Here is a 27856-nt window from a genome sequence, read left to right on the forward strand (position 1 = left end):
TGCTACAGGGGAAGTAGGTGGAGGCGGGAGACGTGGAAACCTGGTCATTGAAAAGCTGCTCTCCCCTGATGCAACCCACACCATTACTGGACAGAAGAGGGCAGCTGGAAGACATTTAGCCTCTTCTCCGATTAGAGGCCTTAGGAAATGAACATGGTGAATTCAGTCCCAGTTGCTCACTCACTAGGCAGGTGTAGGTGGCCGAGCAGACGAGGACACTCCCTTTTTTTCATGGGGCAAAGCTCTGTAGGAGAGTTGAGGAGGAGAGGAGAAGGAAGGGAAGGAAGAGGACAAAGTAAGATCAAGGACAGGAGAGGATCCTGTAGACTGCCAAGGGGTGGGTCACACATAGGGAAAGAAAGCAAGGAGTAAGACTTTTGCATAATACTCCCACAACCTTGGTAATGACCTCTCTGGCTTTGCTTTTCTTGTTACTCTTTTTAAGGGAGCAGAAATCTTTGTGCAGCCTGGACCAAGTCATGCAGTATAAAGGTCAGAAAGATCACCATGCCCCTACACCTCTAGGGCCCTGCAGCCTCCCTGACTGGAATGGCTGCTGGCAAGGACGGGACCAAAGTCTGGAACTAAGACATCTCTCCTGCTGGGCCCTCAAACACAGCTGGCACAGGATATTGCTGGAGGGCAGAAAGGAAAGGGCTAGACCCCTTGTTATTCTTAGACCTGCTCAGTTTACCTCCCAGGGGGCAAGCACAAGGCCAACTGGGAATAGAGTCCTCAGCTTCCCCTGGTGCCCATTCACCCCTCTATGGCTCAGCATAGTCTGGCAGAGAACCACACTGAACAGGCTCAGGACAGCCCGCCTCCACCCTAGCGGCACCCAGGTAGCTCTGAGTGGCAATGCTGCCACACGGGTCAGCTGCTTTCCTGCCTTTCTGCCAAGGAACCTAGAGGCAGAGAGCTATCCATACACCAAAAGTCTAGTGAACTTCACAAAGCAATTGTTCATGGTCAGCGCCCGCCTCGCCTGGCCGGGCCTTCACATTGCATTTGCCAAAGCCAGCAAGCAGCCTCAGATGCACTCTGACAGCTGGCATGCTGTCTCCCAGGAGCGCAGGCCCAGCCACACCCGCACACGCAGCTCTGCTAAGGCCCGTGTGAGAGGGCCTCTATGGAGCCAGCTCTCAAAGACCAGTCAGCCAGCCAGCAGTCATGTGCTGAGCACATACGCTGGACTGAGCCCTGCTCTGGCCACCGCGGACACAGAAAGAAACTGGACTCAGTGTCTGTGCTCCAGATGGTCATGGCTGTTAAGGAAACACACACATGGACTCAGTTCCAACACTAAGATCCAAAGTATCAAGGAGCCTCAAGGCAAGAGACTGACTGCTAAGCTTTTCGGGGAGGGGGGGGGAGGGTGCCTGATCCGAATTTTTAAGGAGAGGGAATATGCTCGATGAAAATGACTAGGAGGCACTTCAGAGAGAGGTAAGGCCACAGGCCAAGGCCCGAAGGTAGGGCAGAGCCTGGCCTCCTTCAGATGGCAGGTAGTAAGTAAGTAGCTCCTGTTCAGGTACACGGGGGATGGGTAGGAGAGGGTGGTGGGAGTCAAAGTACAAACTAGCCAGAGTGCAGAGGACATGCATACCAGGGGAAAGCAAAGCAGTTCACAAATGTTGTCATGAAGAATGGCTGCCCTGAGACCTATGCAACAAGATCCAAGGTCATTCTCTCCCACTGCTCCTCCACATGCTCGCTTAGCTCCAGCCCTCCCCCACGACACACACACACCAAAAGCACACTGCTCCCCCTGCCTAGAAAGCTTTCTCTCCTCCTCAGATCCATATCTTGAATATGCCCAGTTCAAGGCCCAAATCCTTACAATCCTAGCCTGATCCTCCAATAACCTCTCTCTTCTCTGAGCCCGCTGGGAGCCACTATTGTGACCTCTGGTGTGTTCTCCCTTTTCTGAGCTTCCTGGGAGTCACTGCTGACTGGTGGTACAGGGTTCCTGAGGCTGCCCCAGAAGGATTTATGGGGGTGAGCCTCCCTAATGGCCTGGGCCTCCTGGAGCAAGGATCCCACCAGAGCAGGGATCCGGGGAGTTTATTCCTACATCTCCTTTCTCCTGCTTACCTAGGAAGTACAGCCGACACTAGGAAAGGACAGTTTTCTGGGTGATTCATTCTCTACCAGGGTCCACTTTCCTAACTATCTTCCAGCCCACAGCCTCAGCCCACTCCCCAGCTGCTTAGTGCTGCATTAGTGCTAGTCTCCTCCCGTATACTCAAAGGGAACTGGATTCTAGTTTCCATGGCCCTTCTCACGTGAGCAAGGCTCTGCTGTGGCTAGACAGGACCAAAGCCAGCCTGAACCAACTCTACCTCCCAAGCAGAGGGAGATACCAGAGTGAGTCAGGAGGGTCAGAGGCCACACTCATAATCACATCAAAGGAGGGAACTTTCCCAGAGGCTCAGGTAGCACACATCTCTCCCAGGAGTAATGCATCTCAGCCCAGAGATTCAGCTCAGAGATCCAGGAAGAACCTGGAAAATCCCCTTAATTGGGACTTCTCTGCACATCTGAGTGACACAAAGTAGGAAAGTGTCATACTCCACCCAGCAGCCTAGTCCCCAGGCAGCTCCCCACTCCCCAAAACCACCACAACCTTCCAGTGCATATTAACTAGAAAAGAGGAAAGAGGGATGTTGAGAAAAGAGAAGAACAAAAAGAAAAGGAAAGAGATGAGAACAAAAAGAAAAGAAAAGAAATGAGAAAAGAAAGCAAAGGAGAGGAGATCTGAGGCACAGGAGAACCAGAGGAAGTACCCACATGGGGCTCAGACACAGTACCTTTTTCAGGTTAATCCACTGCTTGAAGTAATCTGCTACTGGCAGGCCCAAGTACTGGCACTGGCCTGGGAGCCTACAAGAAAGGGAAGAGAGATCAAGTTGGGCACACCGAGTCCCAGGTATGGAGCCGTAAGCTGGACCATCCAGCAGTCTATAGGACAAAGAGACCTCAAAAGGCCAACCCATTAGCCGAGGGTCCCACCCCATCCAAGAAAGGCACCCCACCTCCAGCATCCTGGACACTGGGCTCCAGATCCAGCCCTCAGATCCAAATGTGAGAACCTGGAGACTCTATTCAAAATAATATCAGCAGCTACTATTTTCTGATTGCCTACAATATGCTAAGTATCTTGCTTACATTTTTCTATCATTCTTCAGAATGATACTTTGAGGTAGGTACTGGGGCCTACATTTTACAGATGAGAAAATGAGATTCAGAGGGGTTACCTAAGGTCCCACAGCTAAAAAATGATAGTGCCACGAACTGAACCGATGTCTGTCTCACTCCAAAGCCTACGTCCTTTCCAGTGCACTAGTTTGTTATTGTTGTTTTGTTATAGCAGAGAGGCAGAGATACAAGGCAGGAGGAGAGAGAGAAAGAGCACGTGAGATAGAGACAGCTGGGCAGGGGTCTCCATTCACATTTAAGTCTCTGGCAACAGGCTTCTGCAGGTAGACAAGAGATCACGCGGCAGGATAAGAAGAGGTCAGAATTTAAACCAAGAGTCTGCTCTTATTTTTTCTTTAAATTCGAATTTATAAACTATCTCCCCTTCAAGCTGATGATGCCATTTTGCCCCCCACAAATCCTTTCACCCTAATATCTACTGATGTTTATTTAACAAGAGTCGGGTACTTAGGATTCGAAAAATAAGACTTAACTCCTGCTCATAAAGGGCTTATAGTTTGTTCAGTAGAATGGACAATACAAGAAATAGACAAAACAGCCTTAACTTAGAGCATTGGGATACATGGAAGGACGGAGGAAGATACCGGAAACTTTAGCTGGGGAAGATCATGGAGTTTTCTTGCTAAGAGAAGAGCCTGTCCACAGGCACTAGAGAGTCTCTGAAGAGTTGTGAACAATTTCCAGATTGCTCCGAGGCAACAAAAACAAGGCAAGAACAAAATCTGGGTAGTAGCCAGGAGACTAGACAGTAGTCGTAATGACAGTAAGCAAGCAACAGGTACTGGAGATGTACAGGGGGGCTTGGTGGCTGAAGGGGATGTGGGGCCCAGGGGCAGAAGGTGGTAGAGCCCAATTCAAAGGTCTGTGACTTGGCTTCACGCCATGCTGCTCACTAAGACAGGTACAAAGGAGGAGGCAGGGGCAGAGAGAGCACATTTGACACCCAGAGCAGACCGACATCCAGTCAATTTTATTATTGTTTTTAAATTCCCTACACACAGTACATCCTGTTTCTGCCCAAACCACTGTGTCGCCCTGAGTACACCACTGGAAGGAGGCACGGGTTTGGGAATGCAGGTTTAGAGAGATGCCTGCCACATAGTAAGTACTCTGTATCTTTTGAGTGTGAGGTGCTTAGGAGACATTTGGCAATGGGATGATATCAAAGAGGCAGCTGGATGTCCAGTTTTGAAGAGAGGTCTGGACTGCAGATATAAAATGCTGAATCATTAATGTAATTTAAGTAACGTTAAAGCCATGATAATAGATAAGATCACCTGAGAAGAGTACGGAATGAGAGGAGCAGAGGGCCTACGTCTCCTAAGTTTTATTGAGCTAAAATGAATCCAGGCTGCCTCTACCAGACCATTACCACACAAGGGAAGTCACTGCTTCATGCAGCAGCCCGCTCTGATTTTGGACTCCTTCAATTCTTAGAACATCCTTCCTTAATACTGAACTAAACTCTGTCTCCTAGTAACTTCCACCCACGAGCCTGAAGTATGTCATTAGAAACTACAGAGAATGAGATTTCCATCTCGTCCTTACAGAACCCTCTCAAGATCTGAAAGCCCAGGAAACTTCCCCCAGGGCTCCCTTCTCTAGGTCCAACGCCCCCAGCTCCTTCAAGAATTCCACAGGAGAAATGGAACTACCTTATGACCAAGTAATTCCAGTCTTAGATATCTATCCAGAGAATCCCAAGATGATAATTCAAAAAAATATATGCACCCCTATGTTCACTGCAGCGCTATTTACAATAGCCAAGACTTGGAAACAACCGAAATGCTCATCGGTAGATGACTATATTAAGAAACTGTAGTACATTTATACAACGGAGTACTACTCAGCTATAAAGAAGAATGAAATCTTACCACTTGCAACGATATGGATGGACCTAGAGGACATTACATTAAGTGGAATAAGTTAGTCGGAGAAAGACAAATACCATATGATCTCACTTATACGTGAAATCTAAAGAGCTGAATAAATGAGCAAAGTAAACAGAAAAAAAAAAAAAAGAATTTCACAGGAGATAATGTACCATGAGTCAGGGCTCACCCAACCCACCCTCATTCCCAGAGAAAAGAATTCCTGGACCTTTTTCAGGGTATCGGTTACTCAAGGTCACACGTGCTCTTTTGACCCCATTTCACATCACAAACTATGGTAAAAGCAAGCTTCCCCTTTCTGGATTCCTATATCTAAAACTGATTTTTTAGCTTAAAATGCAGGTCGTTAGTGTCAAATGTGATAGAGTGGTCAAACAAGATGAGAGCTGAGAAGAGCCCAATGAATGTGGTGTCAGTAGGCCGTGGGAGCAAAGCCAGCCTGCAACGTGTTTCAGAGGAAGAGATAAGACAGTGGAGGCCACAGTGAAACTCCTGTTTTAGGAAGCGTGGCAATGAGAATCCAGCTGAGATGACTGACTCCACCCTAGAAAGTTTCAGGGCAGTCCAGTCTTCCCTCCATTACTCTTCAGTTATTTGACAGACACTAACAGGAAGCTGATCCCCATGTTTCAAGCACACTGGTAAGGATTTACTTTTCTAAGACCTGAGATAGCTTATCTGAAGGGAAGGTTCCTCTCAAACATCCAGGTGGCACAGTGATATTAACTACAACCAGTCAATATCCTGGAAGGGCAATTCTAGCTGAGGCCAAGACGGTGAAGGGGTATCCAGGTAGGATGTGCCCATGTGGGAACCAAGGACAAAGACTCTAAGAAAGTCAGGCAAGGCTTTGAAGGAAGAAAGGTAGCCTCAGGAGCTAGAATGTGGTTGCCTAACAAGCAGAGCTATAATGTCTGGATAATTTTATTATTTCCTTCAATTTTTCTTTCATGGTCTTTATCCTTGGTATTTGTGAAAATGCTTATTGAGTTCAGCTATTTTTGAAAAACCACATTAAGAACTGTGAGTGAAGGGGGTCGCCATAAGCAGCAGACTCTACAAAGGAACAGATCAGGGTGACTGGCCAGCAAAATGCAGGGGTCCTGGGGCACTTATTATATTCTCCCTTAGCCAACCCCCATGCCCCAATTCTGTCAGCTGACACAGGCCAGGAGTCCTATTGGCTGTGGCTAGCCCTGGGGGCGAGGGAGGCTCCCTCGTCAGCAAGATTTCAAAGGTAGCCATCAGCTGTAGACATTTCTACCCAGGTAGGAAGGGTCCAGCTCAGCAGAATCCTGCTTGTTCCTTTTGGAGGTTGACCTATATCAAGAACAGACTAGACAGGTGGATAGTCAGGTTGGATACTTAGCCTCATATGGCTCAGCAGCAATCATGAGTGCTGTCTGTACCTAGTGACTGACTGAAGCAGAGGAGAAAGGGACTACCATTCTCACTCAGGGCTCCAGTCACCTACAGGTACACATACAGTTTGCAGACTCACAGGCATTCTGGTTGTTGAGTCCTTTAGCCTGTGGGTGGTCCTAGCCCTGTGACTCCAAGACATAGGTAGTACAGATGTAGCAGGGTAGGCCCATCTTCATGAGACAGAGACCAATGCCAGAACCTGAACTCCCAGGTGCCTTAGGGGAAAGACAGCTACACATTTCTATGGAAGAACCCTATCCCAGCACCAAGGGAATAACCCTGTGAGGAAGGTGGGTTAGAGTAGTCATCATCCCTTACCTAAAAGAGGAAACAGGCCCAGAGAAGAAAAAGGATTTGCTTGAACATAAAACAAGCCAAGGACAGAACCAGAAACGGAATCTAAGTCTTCTGACTAGAAGGCATCAGTCATGCAGATGCACTCAGAGCTCTTTACAGTCTCCAGGAAGGCAAGGTTTAGGGCTTTAGAGAAATAGGTAGCAAGGCGGTCACTGCTCAAGGTCACACCCGGGTCCAAGGTTCTTAGGATCCTACAGCTAGGGTCAGCGGGTACCAGTGGGTACATGGTTCCACCAACTTGGAAGGGAAAAGGGTAAAGTCCCCCTGGCACAAAGGGTCTGAATGCTGTGAGTTCCTACCAGATATTGATCCCAAGAAAAGAGCCACTGGCAGTGGGCCCTGGACTAGCCTGCGGGCATGAACGTGCATGCAGGTTTATGGTGCCCAGGTCTCCGTGCAGCTGGAATCACTGGGCACAAAGCTCCTCAACTGCCCAAACATCATCTGGCCATACTTATTACTGCTGCCCAATGAAATTTTATGCACCGAGTCCACAGGTGTGATTTCCCCTTCTTTATGAGGGTCGGAATGACATCACTGATAGCCAATAGAAAAGAGCCAATTATGTCCAGGCCATAAAAAGGAATGGGTTTTTTTCAACCAAATCAAAACTTCCTTCAGCTTCATGAATGCAAGGGGCCCCCTTTAAGAAAGGGCTCCCCATTCCTGCCTGTGGGCTCTAAACCGAGCGATATGATGGTTTTCCAAATACTGTGGGGCCTAGAGCCAGAAAGGGGCTCTACCTTTGGCATTTACCATGTGGCCCCCTGCTCTTATCACCCTGGCCCCCTAGGGTCATCAGAACAGAACATCAAACCCTACCCTCAGACACCTGACTAGCTCCTCACTACTCCATCCAGGGGGAAGCTAGAAAAGATGGGGTGCTCCTCAAGTTCCCTTATTACTCCTTTTAAGTATTAAAAAGAAAGCAGAGCCCTCCCTGCCTAGAAAAAAAAAGAGAACAGTATGGAGGGACCAGGGGTGTGAGAAACTGCTCCTTCCCCCCCACCCCCCACCCCAATGAGCATAGAGCACAAAGCAAAAGGAGCCCGGCCTTCCCCACCCACCCCTCATCCAGCCCACCACCTGCAGCCCAGCACTCAGGCCGGGCCCAGACAGCCCTGATGGCAAACAGGTGTGACTAGCTGGGCGCCAGCCAAGGCAGGGGACTAGCTCATTAAGGGAACGCCACCCTAACTAATGGGTATGGGCAGGATGAAGCCATTGTGAGCAGGAGCTCAGCTTTGAAGATTAGGTGAAGCTGAGCTAGGGGGCTCTGCTAGAACTGCTAGTCATGAGTCAAGGAGGCCAGCGGCATCCATGGAGGTCTGACAGACAGACTGGCGGACACCAACAGCCAGGACCAGCAGGAGAGTAGGCACCAGTGCTAGAAAAGGTCACGGGCACTATGCCTTCTACGCTTTTCTCTCGGCAAGTCTTAGGGGCAACCCCAAATCAGGGAGATGCATGCCACTCTCACTTTTAGCAGACTCGAGACCTTGAAGAGAAGGTCAGCTGAATATGGAGCCATATTTGACCCCTTTCTGCCTCTTGGAAAGGCTGTGGGACCTGGAACCTGGAGTGATGTAGGCTGTCAGTGCTGGTGTCCAAAAGTTCTAGGACATGCACATACTTATCCCACCTGATATGCAGAAAAAGGGGAATGTTGAGGAGCAATGGTGAAGAGCAAGGAGAAAGGCTCTGTGTTCTTCAGAGTCAGAGCTGGACCGTGGAGGCACGGAACGCCTGGCCTGGGGAAGGAGCTGGCCAGCAGACCCAGCCCACCAGCCAGATGGAAGCTCCTGACAAGGGGACCTCTACGAGGGGTCGGTGGGGCTTGCTTCCATGCAGGGTCTCTCCACTTGCTCATTCCAATACAAACATTCCCACAGAATGTTGTCGCTGGCTGTCTTGCATCTCAGAAGTGCCACACTTCCTGGCCTTCTCCCCAAGTCCTGAGGCTGAGCCTCAGGAAAGGTTCCATTCCCACCACGGGTCCCAGTCTGGGAGTCCTACCTAGTCAGAGCCTACACAGCAGCAGGACACGAGTCTGCATGTAGTGTGGGCAGGCCATCCCAGCCGAGGCCGCACTGAGCTGGGACGCAGCTCTTTGTCTCTCCTGTTTCCGTTCACCCACCCAGAGGAGATAAACAGACCCGAGTGATAAACGGCCCGCCTTTCACGATCACTTTTCCTCAAGTTGAGGAGAGTAGCTGGTGATGGATGGGCTGGAATTTGGTTATCAGGAAGGGCTGTCAGCCAGAGGTGCCTATCTCCTCCCCCACTACGCAGGGCATCATTACACTGTGGCATCGAGGTAAAATATGAGCAAAGGGAGGGAAGGGAGACAGAGGGAATGCTGGGCTTCCACACGGAGCAAATTGAGCAACAATGAGAGCAGGCACGAGGCTGGGACGTTAGTTATCTGCCCATGACACCTTTTATCTCTGCACAAATTGGTCCTTCCTCCCCCACTGAAGCCTCTTATACAAACAGAGGCAGGCACAATGTGTCACCACTGCAATAGCGTAGCAATTTAACCCGAATTAGTGAGGGGGTCAAGCCAGGAAATAGGGGTTTCTCATTTCAACAGGTTCCTTAGTCTCTGCTCTGAACCAGCACATTGGGGGGAGGAGGGTAGAGAGAAAGCAGATTCATAATTGAATTCACTCACTTGGCCGCTGCTGTTGTATAAAAAATTAATGCTTGAGCCTCCTACTTATCAAAGCCAGTTAGTTTCCATCTCACCTGCGAGATGCACCATGGCAGAAGACAGACCCTCGGCAGGCTGAGCACCCAGTGCTTTCAGCCAGTGGAGGATGAGCAAGAACAGGGAGGGAGAGAAAGGCACTGCCCAGAGACAGCAGCCCCATGGCAGCAGCCCCTTCTAGAAGCCTATAGGACAGAGTTCATGGTAGGGGATAGGATGGGGGCAAAGGCGGGTATAGGAAGCGATCACTAATATCAAAGACAATCCTGAACAGTTCAAGAATACACTTGAGTCTACAGGCAGAAAAGGCATTCTGGCTCCACCCTCCACTAGAGATGTCCAGGGTGTTTTTACCAGTAACTCTTCACTGCCCTCAGACACACCCACACACCCACGCCCACCCCCACCCCCACTGCTGTGCAGAAACTGAGGAAGCCAAAGGCAGCACTGATGGTGCTGACAAGGCTAAAAGAGCAGGGAGTGGAAGAGCCTGGTCTACTCCCCAGTGACGTCCCCCATTGCAGAGCCTGGGGCTAGAAGAGCCCCTGATGGGAGGCAGGGTGGGAGAGAGTACAGTACAACCCCCACCCAACACATGGCTCTGCCACACTAAGGCAACTTGGTCAAGTGACCATGTGTCCTTAGGCAGGTTATGTCACCTCCATGCCCTGCTCTGTGAAGGTTAAGGGAACCAAGGGGAACCCATGGTATAAGTAAGTGCTCACAGAGGGATTCTATTGGGCGATCAGCTGAGACTAAACCGGCAAGAGTCTCTGCAGAAGCTTCCAAGACACCTGCCTTGGGAAGACGGTGCCTTAATCAGAGGATACTGGAGAAACTTTGCTGAGGATGGCAGCTGAAGGGGAAGTTCCAGAACCACTCAACAGTTACAAAAATGAATCCCAAGGGCTTGGGGGTGAGGGGAGGAGTTGTGGATGAAGATGGCACCTTGGGTGGGACTCATTCTGCAAATCTTAAGATCAGCAGGCAAACATCAGGGAACAAAAGCCAAGGCCCCAGTATAGACACAAAATAGGGGAGCTTTCTACCTCGATGGCCACCACATATTTACAGGTATTGCTGAGACCCAGGACCCTCAAGGGCAGAGGCCAATCAAGCCTGATTCTCACACTCAGGTAGCTTCCAGGCCCACCCAGAAGATAACCACTGCATGAAACATAATCACTCCAGGAGAGACGACTGAGAAAGGCCATCTCATTTCTGGTGATGGAAGGGCAAAGTTGGGGGACACTTATAAGACTCAATCCTCTTTGCTTGAACTAACACTCCCCCCACCCCCATTCTTCTCTGCCTGCCCACAGCCCTGGGAGAACGCGCTGCCGAGTTCTCAGCCCACTTTGCCCCACATTTGCTCCCATCCTCTGGGACGGCTGCAGGTTACAATTCCAACCACAGGCTTCAGAAAGATGATACACTTGCTGGAGCCTGCAAAGGGTCAGGAGAGAGTACTGTTTGAAATACCAGCGTGACAGCTGGCTCCTTGTCTGTCTCTTCCTCCCCCACCCCCCTCCCCAAACTTGTCATGGTACAAGAAGTCTATAAGCAGCCCATCAGCTTTAAATATCAGTGTGCGTGAAGCAGGAGCACAAGAGCGAGGGAGCAGGAAGCAGACAGCGAGCGCCTCTGTCGCCACTGCCTGTCAGGGAACACTAATGAATTTCACCACCAGCAGCCACGCTTCAGATGGGGGGGGGGGGCGGCGCGGTGAGGGGGGGGTAGTTTTCTAGGGAGAACTCTCGCAGTATTAAAACATCTCTTCCCAAAGCCCTGTTAATAAATGTCACTGCACAGGGCCCACCACTAGGACTTCAAGGAAAGGGAGGGCTTGGGATGAGCCCTGAGGTCCTGCCAAACAGGAAGAACTGTGCAAGCGTGAGGCTGGAGGGGACCAGATGAGGCCCACAATTAGGAGGGTGACCACATCACCCATACTCATTCATAACGGTCTATGATGCCTGGCTGAGAGGACTCGCACAAGAAGGAAAGGCCTCAGGCAGGGAGAGATTACCAGCTGTGCCTTCCTGGCCGGACTTACTTCCCATCAATTTCAGCCAAGTCACTTGACAGTCAGGCAGGGGACTCCAGGCCATCCTTCCAGACCTAAGGGAGGTGGGGTGAGGAAACTCTGGCACCAATCCCAAAAGGAAGCTACTTCCCCTACAGATGTCAGGGGCCAGAGCTTATTATAATCTTCATTCTACTGATGAGGAAATGGAGGTTGAGAGTAGTAATGTGATTTTCCCAAGATCCTACAACTAGTAAGTAGTGGATCCAGGACTCGAACCCAGATCTCTTAATTCTTAATACAGGCCCTGCTCTTTCCACAATACCACGCAGCTTCTCTGAAGACGGGCTGATCACCTCACTGTCTCCTGTATGTCCTCTACTGCCAGGCCCTGTCCTTTCCTGCCATTCTCTCCCACTGGTGCACATGCACCTCTGGCCTGGCATGGGCCACAGCTGCCATGTAGCCCAGAGCTGGGCTCCAGGCCAGGGTGAACCCAGACTGGCAGAAAAAGGCCTGGGAGTGAGCCAGGCCATCACCTGGGAGTCTCCACAGCTCAGAGGGCATGGCTGCAGACATAAGCCTTCCCTTGGGTGCCCTCTGCACAGCTCTGATCAGCAGTGTCTGATCTGGCAGCGACCTGCTATGCAGGGGGCAAATGACATTTAATTTCCTCTTGGTTTCCCTATGGTATAGACGAAAGGCCGTCACCTGCGTCTGGGTCTGGCAGCACAGCTGGACGTGTTCCCAGGCATGCTGCTCTGGAGAGTTCCCAAACAGAAACCAGAATACAGGCGGGTGCAGAGGGACACCCCATAGGCCAGGCTGCCAGTCCTCCCAGAGAAAATCAACCTCAAATCTGCATTGACCAGCAGTTGCTTGACACCTCCAAAGGCACTGTGTATATATACGGAGGGTGCCCAAAAAATGTATACACATTTTAAGAAAGGAAAAAACTGTATTAAAATTGTAATGCTCAATACATACCGATAACAAAAGGTGAATACAAGTCATGTGTATACATTTTTGGGCACCACCGGTATATACAGCCTTTCTGCTCCACTGCTTTCTGGCCCACTACCAACTATCTCTACTCCCATTTCCCCCACATGGAGCCCACATGAAACACAGTGTCACAAACACCCTGTGGAACAGTAAAACATGCACCTTCCCAGTGCCACAAATACCCATGAAATCAAATAACTTGTATCTCCCCCAGCTCCTCTCTAGTAAAACAAGATAAGCGCCTCTCCAGGGTCCCTCCCAGGGCAATTCTTCCAGGGAAAGGGCCCAGTGCCCCACCTGTTGTGACTGTGGGAGTGCTGGAGCTGCCTCCAGGACCTGGACAGAGCTCTCTTTCCCAGAGAGCCCCAGCAGGCAGCAGGGAGTGGGACAGGGGAGGGGGAGGAGCAGGGGGCAAAAGGTTTCCAGCCACTTCTGTCAGCATCTCAGCTGATGAGCTACTCTTTTTTTTGGGCCGGGAAAATCAGGAGCGCCTTAGCAGCTTGAGACCTCACTCATCTCGCACTACTGTCTCCGCCTGGCCTGTGGCCATCTTGACCCTTCGCCTGGGCTGCCTTAGTGTGGCCTGCAATGCCCTCTGGAGGCTCCGTGGAGAGGCATCCTGCAAGCGTTCAGGATCGGATGCAGTCTGACCTCTGCTCCAATACACTCAAGGACACACCTGTTCCCCTTACCCCCTGGCAGGTCTCCTGTGCCCCAATCCAAGCTCCCCTCAATCCTTTAAGATGTGTGGGCACTTGGCCTATGCTTCTGGGTGGGGATGAGAACAAGCTAGTGGTTTCTACACTGTGCTCCATGAAGCGCTAGGGTTCTAGTAGGGACACTAGGCTACTTTGTGGACTGGGGGAGAAGGAAGAAGAATGGGCTGGGCCTTGTCCCAGCTTCAACCAGAACAGCTCGACTTTTGCGTATTTTATAATATTGGGCTTTCTTTCTTTCTTTTTTTTTAAAGTTTACTGTTAAAAAACAACAACAACTATCCATTCGGTCTGGCTACTGTGCTCCTCTGGGTTCTCACAGAATTTGTTTTGTATCTTTTTTGTAGCATTCTCATATTCTACCTCACTTAGCCTGTAATTAGTTACGCATGTGTTCTTTCTGTCCTTATTACCTGACAGTCCTTGCAATCCCCAGCACAGTACTTACGGGGCCCAGAGCAGCTCCCAGAGGGGCTAACTTTAGGCTACTGCTGGAATGCCAGTGCTTCCAGGATACGCACCTTCAATGGCAGTTTCCAACAGTATTCCTTGGAAGGGAAGAGCTCTAGTAGAGGGTAGCTGACATTTACAAGAAGGTCCTAGTGAAGATGTGTGGCACATGCATTCTTAAATCAACAAATGGGGCACCCCTGCTACCATCATCATGTTACCTAAATCAACCTCAGGGGCCAAAAACACTTTTGCATCTGGGCAATGTTTGGGCAAAATACAGCACATTCCAATAGTAAATACCACTCATTAGAAGTTTCTAAACCCTAAATGTGGGGCCGTGGGAACATAGGATGATGCTCCTCAGCTGAGTATTCAAGGATCTGTCCCCATTAGAGGAGTCACGAGGACTGGAAATGGGTAAGGCCCCTTGGCCCCATCAACCAAGCCTACTGTCTGGACCTCCTTTCCCGGCCAGCTTTGGGGAGAAGGGGAAGAGGCAGGGGATTGTGCTCCTCCTAGCTAAAGCCACTTGTTAATAGGCCCTAGATTCCCTTATCCCTGGGGAAAGGAAGACAGCAAGGAGCCCGCCCCCCTCCCCCAGCATCCACACATGCCTCCCAGCAGGGCCAGGAAGGACAGCCATTAGTGTGCGCCTCAGCAGACAATGGGGAGGAGAAGTCTCCAGAGCAAAGGACAACTGCAGCAATTAGAATGCAGGGAGGTTCAGAAGCTATTTAACTGGGTGACCCCTGAGGTCGCTGCATCTGACTCCCATCCCTGGATAAATATTGTATGAGAGGGGAGGGGGGTGAGTGAGGGAGCCATGGAGTGCTGCCCCTCCTTCCACTCCTTTCCCCACCCCACACGACTGCCTCCAGCCACACACACCAGGAACATTATTTACAGCCCTGACAGTCGGAGCAATCACTCTGCTAACCAAGAGGGAATGGACAAAGTCGACTCACCAAAAATTGACTATGGCAATTGAAGAAGAAACCAGGGCTGGTGGGGGAAGGGAGCTTAGACACCACAGATGCAAGGCTTCGCCCACATTCTAAAGCAAACACTCTGCCACCCCAAAAGCACTCACTGGCAGGTGAAGCTGGTCCCCACTAGCAGAGAGTAAATCAGAAATGGGGCATGCTTCCACCTTTGGGGGGCCTGTAATGGAAAAACGCCTGGGTCTTATCACTGCCCATCGTAAAGATGGGAGTCCTAGCTACCTTCCCAGAGGAAGCGGGACTAGCCACATGCCACGCTTATCCAGCGGGTCCCTTAGCTGACCTAGTGGGGAAATGCAGGCAAATCAGACACCGCAGAAAGGGGTCATGGTGGGGGACGAGGTGGAGAGTGTCTGAGTGCAGGCTGCGCCTCAGCCCCCACACTGCCGCTCCTCCAGTCCTGCTCTAATGCACCCTGACATGCCTCTGAAGACAGAGAGCTGTTTGCAGTCAGCACCGTGATTTGTTAGTAATTATTTCCATGGTGTCACATTGCTGTCACTCTGTTAACAAAGAGACAGGCTGCCTCGGGCTGCCTGCAAGAAAAGAATCGCAGAGAAAAAGGCCTGTCAGGCTCCCGGGATTCTCTGGGCTGGCTGGCTTTCTTCCCCAAGCCAACATCCTTGCAGGCTTTGGAAGAAACAGTTTTACAGAACTAACAAGTCTGAGTCGTGTCACCCTTTAGCCAGGGACACTGAGAATTGATCCCACCCACTCAAAGGCACCCTTCCCAAAGCCCTACAGCTAAGCCCCCAGCGTCCACAGATCACGGAGCCATGGGCCACTATGCAGCCACAGCCGTGGGTTTCCTGGCCTTCATCTCCCGAGACCCCTGCTCCCTGACTCTTCTTCCTCACAGGGGTGTTCGCAGCCTCTCATGGGCCCTTAGGAGTCTGACAAAAGAAACCAATTTCAGACCACACTGAAGCAGCCGCCCTGCTGGCATGGATGGTGGTTAGGGAGAATACGATGACACGGCACCCTCCTTCCTTGAATCTGCCAACCACAGTTCAGGACCAAAGCCGCTGAGGTGCCAATGCCTCTGCAGCCCCCAGGTGCCTGCGCACCTGTGAGGAGATCCCCACAGAGCCACCCTGTTGTTCCCAGTGCAGCACCCACATGCGGAGAACTGGTGCTTTGCTTTAGTGCAAAGTAATGTCTCCATTACCCTGGCTGGGAATTAGAGGACAGATTGGCAAGCGCTGACAAAACAGAGGTCACTCACCTTACAGGCATGGAAAGTTGGAGATTAATTCTCTCCCCTCACAGAGGAAATCAGACTCCTGGATAGTGGAAGGGAAGCACCAATATTGAGAAACCCTTTCACTGCCAAGCAGCAGCAGCAGCAGCAGCAAAGGGAAATCAACGCTTACAAGCCCTAGAGAGGCCCTGTCAAGGTGGCAAGAGCCATTGTCACCTCGTTCCTGCAGAATCCCAGAGGATAGGACAGCCTGGACAAGACTAAGATTTTCCTGGCGTTGGGATCCAAAAGGCAGAGGGCAGTGCTAGCTGCATGCACTGGAATGTAAGCTCCATGAAGGGAGGATGTTTTGTAAGTTTTAGCTCTTTGTTCACTGCTATATCCTCAATACCCAGAACAGTGCAAGGTACAGAATGGATATTTAATAAACTTCTGCTGAAAGAATAAATAAATGAGTCAGTATGGCTCAAAGGCCACGTCCACAGGCCTGGGACCAGCCTCTCCTTATCACAGCAGTTCAGAGACGAGGGAGGCCAGTGCAGGTTCTGGAAGAGGCAGGGACAACCACGTGTCCGAGGGACTGGAATTAGGTTTTAAAAGATGAGGGGGATTGGGACAAGCTGATAGGCCTAGGGAGATTCTCATATCAGATCGAACATTCACATGCTCATTAGACAAATATGTACTGAAAGACTAAAGAAGGTAGGAGAATAAACCACAGTATAATGACACTGTGAAATACTACACAGCAATAAAAAGGCTGAACTGATACACAAGACAACACAAAATAACCTCTTCTATGTTATGTTGAACAAAAAATGCCAGACACAAAAGAGTGCATCTTATATGATTCCCTTTATATGAATGTCGAGTACAAGCAAAACTAAGCAAAAGTAGAAGCCAGAGCAGTGGTTACCTGGCGGAGGAGGGCATTACTGACTAGGAAGAGGTACAAGGAAACTTGCTGCGATAATGGAAAAAGTTATCTTGATCTGAATGGTGGTTACACATGTGGATACTTCTATGAAAATACGAGTTGCACACTTCACATTTGTATACTTTATGCACCATACTGTATCTATTTCATACCTTAATTTCTAAAAAGATTTTAAAAAAACGAGCTGGGTCTCAAGAGTCATACAAAGAGTTTCTAAAAAACAGAAAAATATCTCACCCAAAGGAAAAAAATTTCCAGGAGCAACCGTGGCTCCATGAGTTCAGGGCACAAGCCCTTCAGCCTTTTACTCTCTATCTGCCAGGGGACAAAGGGCCCAAGCAAGTAGCTAAAGCCTCGGAAGATCCAAAAATGGTCAAAACACAAAGGAGTGTCGCCCAAGTCCTAGGTGGCATTCCCTGGAGGGAGGCCCCATGCAGCCTCTATTCCAGACCAGGTGAGCTCTAGGGAAGCAGAGATGGATCAGATGGTCAGCCATACTCCTAGCTGGTTGTGAGGCTCTCTGAAGGAGCCTGTCCATCAAATTCTGCCATAGAACATAGACCCAGGCTTCCAAAGACTGAAGACCAATCTGTCTTCCTGATAAGCTGGGCAAAGACTGGCTGAGTTACCCCGACTCTGGTAGCTACGGCGAAGGTCTCCGTGCCTACAGCCCCTCTTGCCAGCAAGGAAGAGGCAATAAGACCCTCACAGATGGTCAAGGGGCGCTCCATATGTAAGTCCAGGGACCAGAACCTAGGCAGCCACACTTGCCTCAAGACCAATTAGGCAGTGAAGAGCCCTCCAGTCAGCAGCTCTGTGGCAGACCAAAGCATGAGGCTCCTACTGCCAAAACACCCCAAAGCCTGATTAGTTACTACACAAATATTTTTATCTTTTGACAGGATTTTAACTGAGCAAAACTTCCATTCCAGGGGTTCCTCTAATGACTAAAGTGATTTACACCCTACGACACCTTCCCAGGGGGTGTGATGAGGCTGCCCCTGGAGTCCCACCTTTCAGCCTAGAAGCACCCAGAAAGTGAAACACTAGAGGCTCTGTCCCCCAGGGAGACAAGGAGCATTCCCCACAGTGCTCCTCTAGGCCCAAAGTCCTTCCAGAGCCGACCAACTTCTGCAAACTCAGCCTCCGAGGGAAAGATGCAGAGTGAGCTGCCTGTTGACCTTTGCAGCTCCAAGACCACATGGAGAAGAGTGAGAAGAGAGCACACAGGTGAGGAACCAGGAGCCTGCTCAGTCTCCACAGAAACCTGCTCTTGCCTTAGGGTCTGCCCATGGGGGAAATGAATAGTCCTCAGCGAGTCTCACAATCAGAAGCCCCTTTTCCAGGAGCCCCTTTCCGCCAGCTCTAGGCCCCAGGACAGTGCAGGAGGAGATTCTCCTGCGCTTGTGAGAATGCTGGTCCCAAAGGCACGTGAGCGCTCAGGTGGAGGCGGGGCAGCCCCAGAACTGGGCCCAAGGAGCTGTCAGGCTAACGAGGCTACCCCACCACCACTCCATCTGAGCGCGACAGGCTGCACCGCACGACTGGCTTCAGGTGGCTCTTCTTTAATTAATGGCATTCCAGGCTCTGCAGGGAGCTTCACCCTACAATGAATGGCCCTCTCTCATTAGAAGCAGGCCTGCCATGATGTATTCAGGGCGAGGGCCAGGATTCATTTCCCTGTCTGTGGGTTGGGGTTGGGAGGGAGGGGAGAGGCAGCAGGGACAGATTTATATCGAGTGACTTGGATTAGCTGCAGCTGAAACATGACCCCATCAACTCAAGCTGCCTTCTTGGGGCTAACCCGATGCACCTCTGCTGACGAGAGGGCTCTAGGGAAGCTGTAGGGAGGGCAGAAGGTCTGGTTCTTGTTCTCGCTGGGCTTCGGCTGCAGCTTGAAAGCCCAGAATTCCTATACAACCTCCAGAACGCCCCCCCACCCCCGACACTGTGTGCACTGGGAGCCTGGCCTGGCTGAGCTTCTTCATGGCCAGGAAGCTGACCCACTAGCCTCAGAGCTATCGGACTAAGGCCTTGACCATAGCTCTCACCTGGCTCTCCTGCTTTCTGCAGAAAATCCCCTCCCTACCTCAGGGAAGGAATGCACAATGTGGTGATGCCCGTACAACTGCGGTCTGGACAGGACCCAAGCATGTTTTGCCCTGGTGCATCTCAGACCTCAGGCACCCTGCCCTAGGGAAAAGGCTGCATGAAAACATGCATGGATCACTATGGTGATCCATTAGACTGAACCCCACCTCCAGGGTGGGGAGATTCTGGGCAATACTACTCTCCTCTCCATCTCCCCCTGGCACCACCTCATAGGGATCACGAGACTGATCAGAGGAACTGGAGTCTTCTAGGAAAAAAGGAAAACTTGGGCCTTCAGCTGTCTACATTTCCAATGTACTTTTCACAGCCTTAGAAAGGAGACCAGACCACCTGCACTCTTCCAGCTTTAGGCCTAGGTAGGTTCAGGCTGGCAGCAAACAGCACACAGCCCTACAAACTCCCCTTGCAGACCCCCCTAAACTTGACATTGAGTTTTGCTTGTGCTTGGGAGAAAAATCATACTTCAGAGCCTGCCCTCTACCATCCTCAGCCCTTTTAGAATGACCAATTCCCTAAGAGAGCTGGAGGACGCGCCTCACCTGCCCCTGCCAGCCAATCAGAAGACTGTTTTGCAGGCCTGTGTGTCCCTAGGAGGGCCGGGGCAGAATGCCTATCATCTGTACACACACCCACTCCACGCCATCCACTCTTCCCGGGCCCCCATGGGGGAGTATTCATACACCCTTCCTTCCTGACTCGAAAGAGATGTAGCTCAGTTCCGCTTTGCTAAGCCCTATTTGGCAATATGTCTAAACACATGCAAACTTAATTAGTTCAAGAGGAGAGCCCAAGCGCGTGCAGTGACAGATAAAAGTATTGGGAAATGAGACAAGTCAAGACTGCCAGGGAGTTCTTACTCAAGCCCCTTCCCCCAGCAAGCTGCTAATCAAAGGTGATGCAGCTCAGTGCTGGGACCCACTGCCATACCTATGGGCAAGAGGCAAGGCTCTCATGGGCTTAGTGACTCAATGAGATGCCCCCCATGCTTTTAAACATACTACGGGATAGAGGTGCCCAAAGTGATGCTGGCAGTGGTTTCCTTAAGACAGATCTGAGGATTCATTCATTTGTAGGTCTTCAAGGAGGCTCTCGGGCAGCCCCAAATCACCCTCCACCCACCACACCTCCTGGCCAACCATGCCCCCACATCAAGATAAACACAATAGGCCTCCACCAACACCCAGCCAGGTACCGGCAGCCAAGGTGTCAGAGAACATCCCAAGGCTCTGCCCCTCAGTGCAAACTAAGGGGAGGAGGAAGGGCGTTCCCACCTATCACAAAGCCATGGGCCGTGAAGGCAGACAGATGCAGATGGTCAGATGGCACAGCGATTCACACATGGCTCTAGAATCAGAATGCCCAGGTTGACAGCCCTGTCCTGCCACAACCTGGTTGTGTGCCCTTGACAAATTACTTACCTCTCTGGGCCCCAGTTTCCTCATTTGTTTAAAAAAAGTTAATAAAAAAACTTGTTATAGGATTGTGGTAAGGATTAAATGAGATAATGTGTAACTGGCACAGGAGGACTCCTGGTATGTAAGAAGCCCTCAATGAATGCTGGCTATCTTTATTATCTTCTGTTAAACTTCTCTAGTGCAGTCCCAGCCCTCAGTCCCAGAGGCACAACTATCTCAGAGAAAGCCCTTCACGCTGCTCTTTGGACCAAACTCTTCCTCCATGGCCTAGGCCAGGGGTCGGCAAACTGCAGCTCACAAGCCACATGCGGCTCTTTGGGTAGGTTCCGTCTCAAAAGTTTGCTGACCCCTGGAAGAGCCAATCCTGTCCCTCACAACAATTTAAAAATTATTCGAGTTCAGATCCCACGTACGAGGGCCAGTGACACTGCCCTCCACAGCTAAGATGCTGAATAACAGCTCAACCTGGAGCTGGGTTGCCCTGAGTCGCCGGCAACCGCGTAGGCTGCAGCCTTTGTGGCAGTGGGTTGCCATGGGCTACCGTATGTAGCCAGCAGCCGCAGTGAGCGGCCGTCCAGAAGCCGGCAACTGATCTGCCTCGCCCGGGAAGAGCGCAATGATGGTGCCAACTTGGGCCGGTGAAGCGACGTCCTCCACAACTAGACTGAAGAACAAAACGACAGCAACGTGTCTGTTCCCCTTCCCCCAATTCCCCAGCACTGTTCCCATCCCCACAATTCCCCAATAAAAATCTTTACCAAAAAAAAAAATTCAAGAGCCATAAATATATTTTTACATAATCACCATTATGTGAATAATATCCTTTAAAATTAAAAAAAAAAACTATGATAGTTTTATTTTCATTTTCAATTTTACTTCTGAGCCTGCGACTCACGAGTCACAGTTTGCTGACCCCTGGCGGCTCTTCCACCTCAAAAGTTTGCCAACCCCTGGCCTAGGCCTGTGGGCCATCTCATCCAGTACTCACCATGGAGGTGCCAACATGCAATGCTGGCAGTGAGAAAATCCAGGAGCTCCCTGGCATTAGTAGCATGGTTCTCTAACCCCTCACACTCAGGCTGGTGCAGAAAACCAAGATTCCTTCTTCTGTTCCACTCTTCCTAAATCTACCCGCTAACCACCCTTTGCCAGGGATTCCACAGGCCCACTCCATTACCTACTTGTCATTTATTCAAGCAATATTTATTGAACAACTACTACATGTCCAGCATTGTCCTAGGGTTACAATGATGCTCACTAGCTAGTGAAAGAAACAGACAATAAAAGCTACAATTTCATATATAAATGAGTACCTGTGCTCCACATGCCTCCCCAAGGAAGACACCTAGAGAAAGATGTTAAAGGGGTCCTTAGGAATTTGGCCAGCTAGAGCATCTAGTGGAGAGTTGGAGGGGGTGTGTGTGTGTGCACAGACAGTATTGAGAGATGAGGCTAGAGAAGTAAGCAAGAGCCTTGAAAGCCTCAACAGACAGCGTGCCTTTGCCTTGAGGACAAGGGGAAGCCTTGAAGGGTGTGAAGCAGGGGTATGACACAATCGGCTGCAATTATAAGAATGGAGTAGAATACACAAGACTGGAGTCAAAGAGACTAGTTAAAAGACCTTCATAATAATCCAAGAAGAATATGGTAATCTTAACTAGGGCAGCGAAAATGGGGCTGGAAAGAAGGCAATGACTTTGAGAAACCTCTGGGAGGAAGAATCGACAGTATTTGGTAATTAATTGGTTGTGGCTAGAGAAAGGAATCAAGGACAATTCTCAGGTTTCTGACAGGACTACGGAGTAAATGGTACCAGTCATAATCTGAGGGAATGTTGGAGGTCTAGTGTTGAGAGAATGATAACCCCTGAGCTTTGAGGGGCCTGTGGACATCTAGGTGGGGATACATAATAGTTAGCTGGATATGAACCTGGAGTTCAGATGGCAGATGGAGCAGTGTCTTTTCTCCAGTGGGATCTCTGCTGCCATGTCAGTTTCCATTTCTCAGTTCCAGAAAAAGATTAGAAGACATCAGCAGACAGAGGACAGGTGAAGCTATGGCAAAAGATGAAATCACTCTGGTAAGTGTGAGTGTGCAGAATAAAACAAAACAAAACAAAACAAAACAAAACAGCTAGGACAGAGATCAAAGAAACGTTAGTATTTAAAAAATACAAAATTTAAGAAAGAAGGAGTATCTGTAAGACACTGTGAAGGAAAATCCAGAGAAAAAGGAGACATAAGGAAAGTAAAGATAAAGAGCCTTTCAAGAAGGATGAAGTGGTCAACTCTGATGCATGATGCCGAGAGGGCCCAGTGTTTCAGACATCGTCTATATCCTACACACACACAGGATAGTCCCTGCCCCATAGTCTCTCCCAAGTGTGTGGGTCCATCACTATGGGACTTCACTCCACGTGACTGCAGTCTCTGCCTTCAATCGTCTTGGCCATTTGACTGCAGCTCAGAGGGTACCCTCAGTAGTCCCCATCGAGTGCATGCCCCCCAAATAAAGCTCTGGTCTTACCCTTAATCTGGGCTAGTATCTTTTGATCTCCAGGCTTCCTAAAGGCTGAAGGGCTCCAAGTCCACATCTGCACAACGTCAACACAGGGTGTTATACGCACACCTCCAGAGGAAGGCAGTCAGCATTCACACATTCAACCTCCAGTGGGAGGAAATCCTATTCTAGAGCTGAGGCTGAGCTAGATGAGGGTCCTCTCAACAGACTCTGCGCAGGCCCTGGACCCTTTATCAGAGCAGAGTCTGATTGTCCTCCTCCTCTCCAAAGGGCCACTTCCCAGACTGCACTGAGGGCCAGGTCTTCCCTCGGGTCAGCTCTTCCCTACCCCCTCTATTTCCTCCTCTAGCCCCTATCTTTCTTTCTTCCTGATCTGCCCCTCTTCTCAGACTCACCGGCCACTGGGAAAGACTCTGGTTTAGCTTCTCAGCCACTCTGTGCGGTTCAGCTGGTGAATCCAGTTCAAGCTAAAATCTGAGTTCTTCAAGGATGCCAACCCATGCAGGTGTCACTCCTCACTCGGCACCAGCCCCCCCTCCCACCACACTAAAAGATGGAACCCCTTCAGAGAGACATTCCTGCCTGGGTAAGGAGAGAAGAGAAAATGGGTGAAAGAACATTAAACCCCATGAGGGGCTTCAAGAAACACCTGGTGAGGCAAAGCAAAGGTAGGTCAGGTAGGGAAGGCAAGGTGACCGAGGGCGAAAGGCAGAACCTAAGTATCTTAAGCAAGCTTAGAAAGAAAATTAAATCCACACTTCCTATATTAAAACCCACCTAAGCAGGATCTGTGACTATAGCATCAAAGCCCACGTAAACCTGGAGAATCAACTCATCCAGCTTTGATAAAAAATAGACACAAAATGATTTTGTCTGGAAGGAAGCAAGATTTCTTTTCTCCAGTGAGATTTCTGCCACCACTTCAGTCCCCATTTCTCAGTGCCTCCCTCGCTAATCAGGCCCTTTCCAACAAAAGTGATGTGAAGCTGGCTGGGGGACGAGGGGGGGCGAGGGGAAAAGGAGAAGGCAGCAGTGAGGAGCCACGGCTCTGGGAATCTAGAGTGGGAAATGAAAATATTTGCTGAATTCCTTAGACTTAGTTAAATTGGAAAATGGATGTCAAAACAGAAGTAAACCACACACTAACAAGTTGTGGGTGTCACTTTAACACCACCCTTGTCAGGCTCATCAGCAGCCTTTACCAGGCGCATGAAAAGGTGATGGCTCTGACGAGAGCCATCTGACGAGAGGTTCCGGGAACACCGATAAGCTGTGCGCTGTCACGCAGCGCTACTTAGGTTTCCTCTCTGGCTGTTTTTATTTTGTTACACATTTAATTAAGAGCCTTCCCAGCAGTTATGCGGAGTCCTGCTTCTAACAGGCGGCCACAGAGCTCCCCTCCCCCTGCTCCTGCCACCTGACATCTGCGTCCCCCTGCACACTCTGTCAGAGCCTCACTGACTTGCCCAGCCCGTTTTCAGTTTTGGAAGCTACAACATCTTAGAATCCATTTCTGTCTAGCTATGAGTCTACCAATTTGGGCCGCAGTTATTAATTTCGTTTTGTGCTTTTCATCTACGACAGGGAGATACCACCTCCTACCGGAGAAGACAGGAGGACTAAATGAGATATGGTGTGAGCTCATTAAAATTTGGTTCCTTTCATATCTGCCTGGATTCTGCAACCCAGCCCCTCCTCTCGATTACATCTCTTCTTGATTACATCATTTCTTGTAATCAAGATGCAAAAGCAGCTTTCTGAGTCACCAGAATCTGCACGGCCCACTATGCCAAGGGCTGAACTAGTGCCGCAGGCTGGGATAGGCCAGACTCCACGCTTAGGAGGCCCAGCCTGACAGTCCCCAGCCTCATGCACAGGAATATTATCAGATACACACACACAGGTACGTGCCAGGCACAGTTAACACAAAAGATTCTAAAATGCAAGTGCTCGGGACATGAACACACCAGAGGGAAAACCACTGGGGCAGTGGGCGTCATGGGAGGCTATCCGGAGGAAGTGGGTTTCTGGCCTGGGCCACATGAGCCCTAGGACGCTGGGTATCAGCCTGTACCCTGCCCCACCCCAAAGAGTTTCTATGCTGTGGAACTCCACACAAGTCCCTTCTCTGTTACAAGTGCTCAGAGCTGCCCAGGACACCATAACCAAGAACAGCCTTTCTCCTCCTTAGCTTCCCCCATGGAACCCTCCTCTGATTCAGGTCTGCCCAGCCTGTATAATTTCCCTGACACATGAGTGTCATCTGGGAGCGCAGAGATCCTCTGGAGCTGTGCGTGCAAACCTAGAGGTGTGCAACCAATGTATGTACACGACCCAAGGGATGCGGATGAGGTGTGTGGGCGTTTTTGTGAGCTGGACTTGTTTTTCCTGTCTTTCCTAGAGAGTTGGTGTCCAATTGCAGGCTTGACACCTAGCTGGGTGAATAACTTCACCTCAATGCCCAGCATCCGAAGGGCATAAAAAGGACCATGGTGAGAACACAATGCCTGATTTGATAGGAGATGTAACTCTAGAACTGCTACACCCCACCCTCCACCAACACCCCACCCTATGCTCAAAAGTGCGTGCGCGCGCGCGCGCGCGCGCGCGCACACACACACACAATGCTTGCTGCCGCCTTCAGTCACAAAGAACACAGAGGTATCGATTCTATCCATCCTCAGCAAACAGTGCCCCCACCACCTCCACCCCCCTTTAGTTCCCTGGGGGCTGTCTGAAGCCAGGTATCCATGAGGATAGACAAGAGGCAGAAGTGTCGACCCAGCAAAGGAACCAGTTCTATCTTCTATAACGGGGGCAGAATCAGGAGACAAAGAAGAAAAGGCAGTATGGACAAAGGAGGAAAGAGGAGGCTGGTGACTTGGGCAGCTTTTTAGAAGCTAGACTCTCAGATGTATCCCAGATAAGAGGGTAGCACAGTATAACGGTTAAGAGAAAGGACCCTGAGACAGATTGCATGGATTTGAATCCTGGCTCTGTGTGTTCTTGGGCAAGTTACTTAACCTCTCTGTACCCTAATTTCCTCATCTGTAAAATAGAAATAATAAGAGTACCTAGGATTATAAAATGAGTTACTATTTCCAAAGCACTTAGAATAATAAAAAATAAAGACCTTATTTTAACTCCTTCCTTCTAGGGCAATGACATATAGTCCTGCAACTGAAGGGCTGTATTGAACATTGAGACCAGGCAAAGGCGGGAAGACCCCAACAATAGCTGTCCCAGTAGGGTCCTTAATCTGTCCATTCCCTGCCCCAAGGGCAGAAGGCAGGACTCCCAACCCTCTTCTCACCCTGGCAGCCCCGAAGGACCAGGGATTCCCTGACCCAGCTGCCCCGTAGGCTTGAACATTTAAACCCGTGAAAGGCAAGACCTGGTCCCACAGACCCCAAGCCCTGCCAGCAAAACAGCCCTTCTCATACTCACATGACTTTTAAGTCCCAGTCTCCACAGGTGACAAAAATTGACTTGACGTTTGGATCTAAGAGGCCTTCCTTCGCCATCCACTCATCGACCCTCTGAAAAGTACACAACAAGAACAGATGAGATTTTCCTTTTATTTTCCCTGAGTCTGTGAAGAGCCACAACAGTGAAACGCAGATAAGCTGCTTGTAATCAGAGCAGGAGAAAATTGTAATCTTATCCGGCCATGGCTCCGTTCTGGGCTCTCAGCCTTAGCTCAGAACTATGGAGGCACTTGCAGGAAGATCCTACAAACCAAAGTGTTGGGGGGAGGGAACCCCTCCACATCCCCGTTAACTGGCAGCCCACCCCAGACAGGATAAGGACAGATCCCAGTAGGTCAGTCCGAACACCTCTGGTTCTCAAACAAAGGCACAGCCCGGCACAGACATAGGCTGTCCTGAGCCATGAGACTATGCTGGAAGGAGGGACTCCAATCCACAGGTTTATTCACTCACTTATTCATTTCACCCTCCCACCAAATGTTTATTAACCAAACTTATGAATTTGGTTGTTCCCAAATGAAAGTGAAGTTCATTTCTACCATGGGTCTAGAAAAAGAAGCCCCTTTGCTGGGTGGGAGCCCCAACCTGACACCTGGGATGGCACTGCCTGCTCCAGTCACTAAAAGCTCATAACTGGCCCCACATTTTACATTTCTCCTCTCCTGGTTGAGGATTCAAATCCAGCAGGTTCTTTTGAAGGCTGAGCTCAATTCCTAGACAGGGAAAGAAATCTCCCCAGATATGCTTTAAGTCTATCTTTCCTTTCATCCCTTTGATGGGTTTTATTATTTGCACTCACACTGGCAGTACAAATGCTCAAATCAGTATATAACAAGAGAATTATCATGAAGAATTCATGGAGCATTGCCTATCTTTCAGACTATCCCAGGGGTGGGGCAGGAGAGCAGCAGATCACACCACTGCTCCACTCACACAAGAGGATTGTTTTGGTGGGTTTTTTTGTTGTTTTTCTTAAAGATTTTATTGGGGAATTGGGGAAGGGGAACAGCCAAGTTGTTGTCCTACAATCTTAGTTGTGGAGGGCGCAGCTAGCTCAGCTCCAAGTCCAGTTACCATCCGGCTGCCCGTCAGCAGCTCGCGGCCGCTCAGTTCAAGATGCCGTGTTCAATCTTAGTTGCAGGTGGGCATAGCCCACCATCCCATGCGGGAGCCGAACCGGCAACCTTGTTGTTAGGAACATGTGCTCTCACCAGGTGAGCCCTGTTGGCAGCTCAGCTCGGGCGCAGCTCACTGGCCCATGTGGGAATCAAACTGGCGACGCTGTTGCTCAGAGCTTGTGCTCTTAACGAACTGAGTCACTCGGCCGGCCCAAGAGGATTGTTTTTAAAGGCTATATCACACAGTGGTTAGAAACGCAG

At 50.1% G+C, this 27856-nt stretch overlaps 1 protein-coding gene across 9 annotated transcripts in view; it reads right to left on the reverse strand.

Moving 5' to 3' along the window:
• The window catches only part of ERI3 (ERI1 exoribonuclease family member 3), a 137761-nt gene that overhangs the window by 67798 nt on the left and 42107 nt on the right, over positions 1–27856 (reverse strand). For all 9 annotated transcript variants that reach the window (XM_019643786.1, XM_019643781.1, XM_019643790.1 and 6 more), the window contains 2 exons: positions 26437–26528; positions 2811–2883 (listed from right to left, as the gene is read on the reverse strand). In XM_019643786.1, coding sequence (XP_019499331.1) covers positions 2811–2883; positions 26437–26528 — 165 coding nt within the window. The remainder of the gene's footprint in view (positions 1–2810; positions 2884–26436; positions 26529–27856) is intronic.

This window comes from Hipposideros armiger, unplaced genomic scaffold (genome assembly GCF_001890085.2).
Source record: "Hipposideros armiger isolate ML-2016 unplaced genomic scaffold, ASM189008v1 scaffold_82, whole genome shotgun sequence".
Taxonomy (NCBI): Eukaryota; Metazoa; Chordata; class Mammalia; order Chiroptera; family Hipposideridae; genus Hipposideros; species Hipposideros armiger.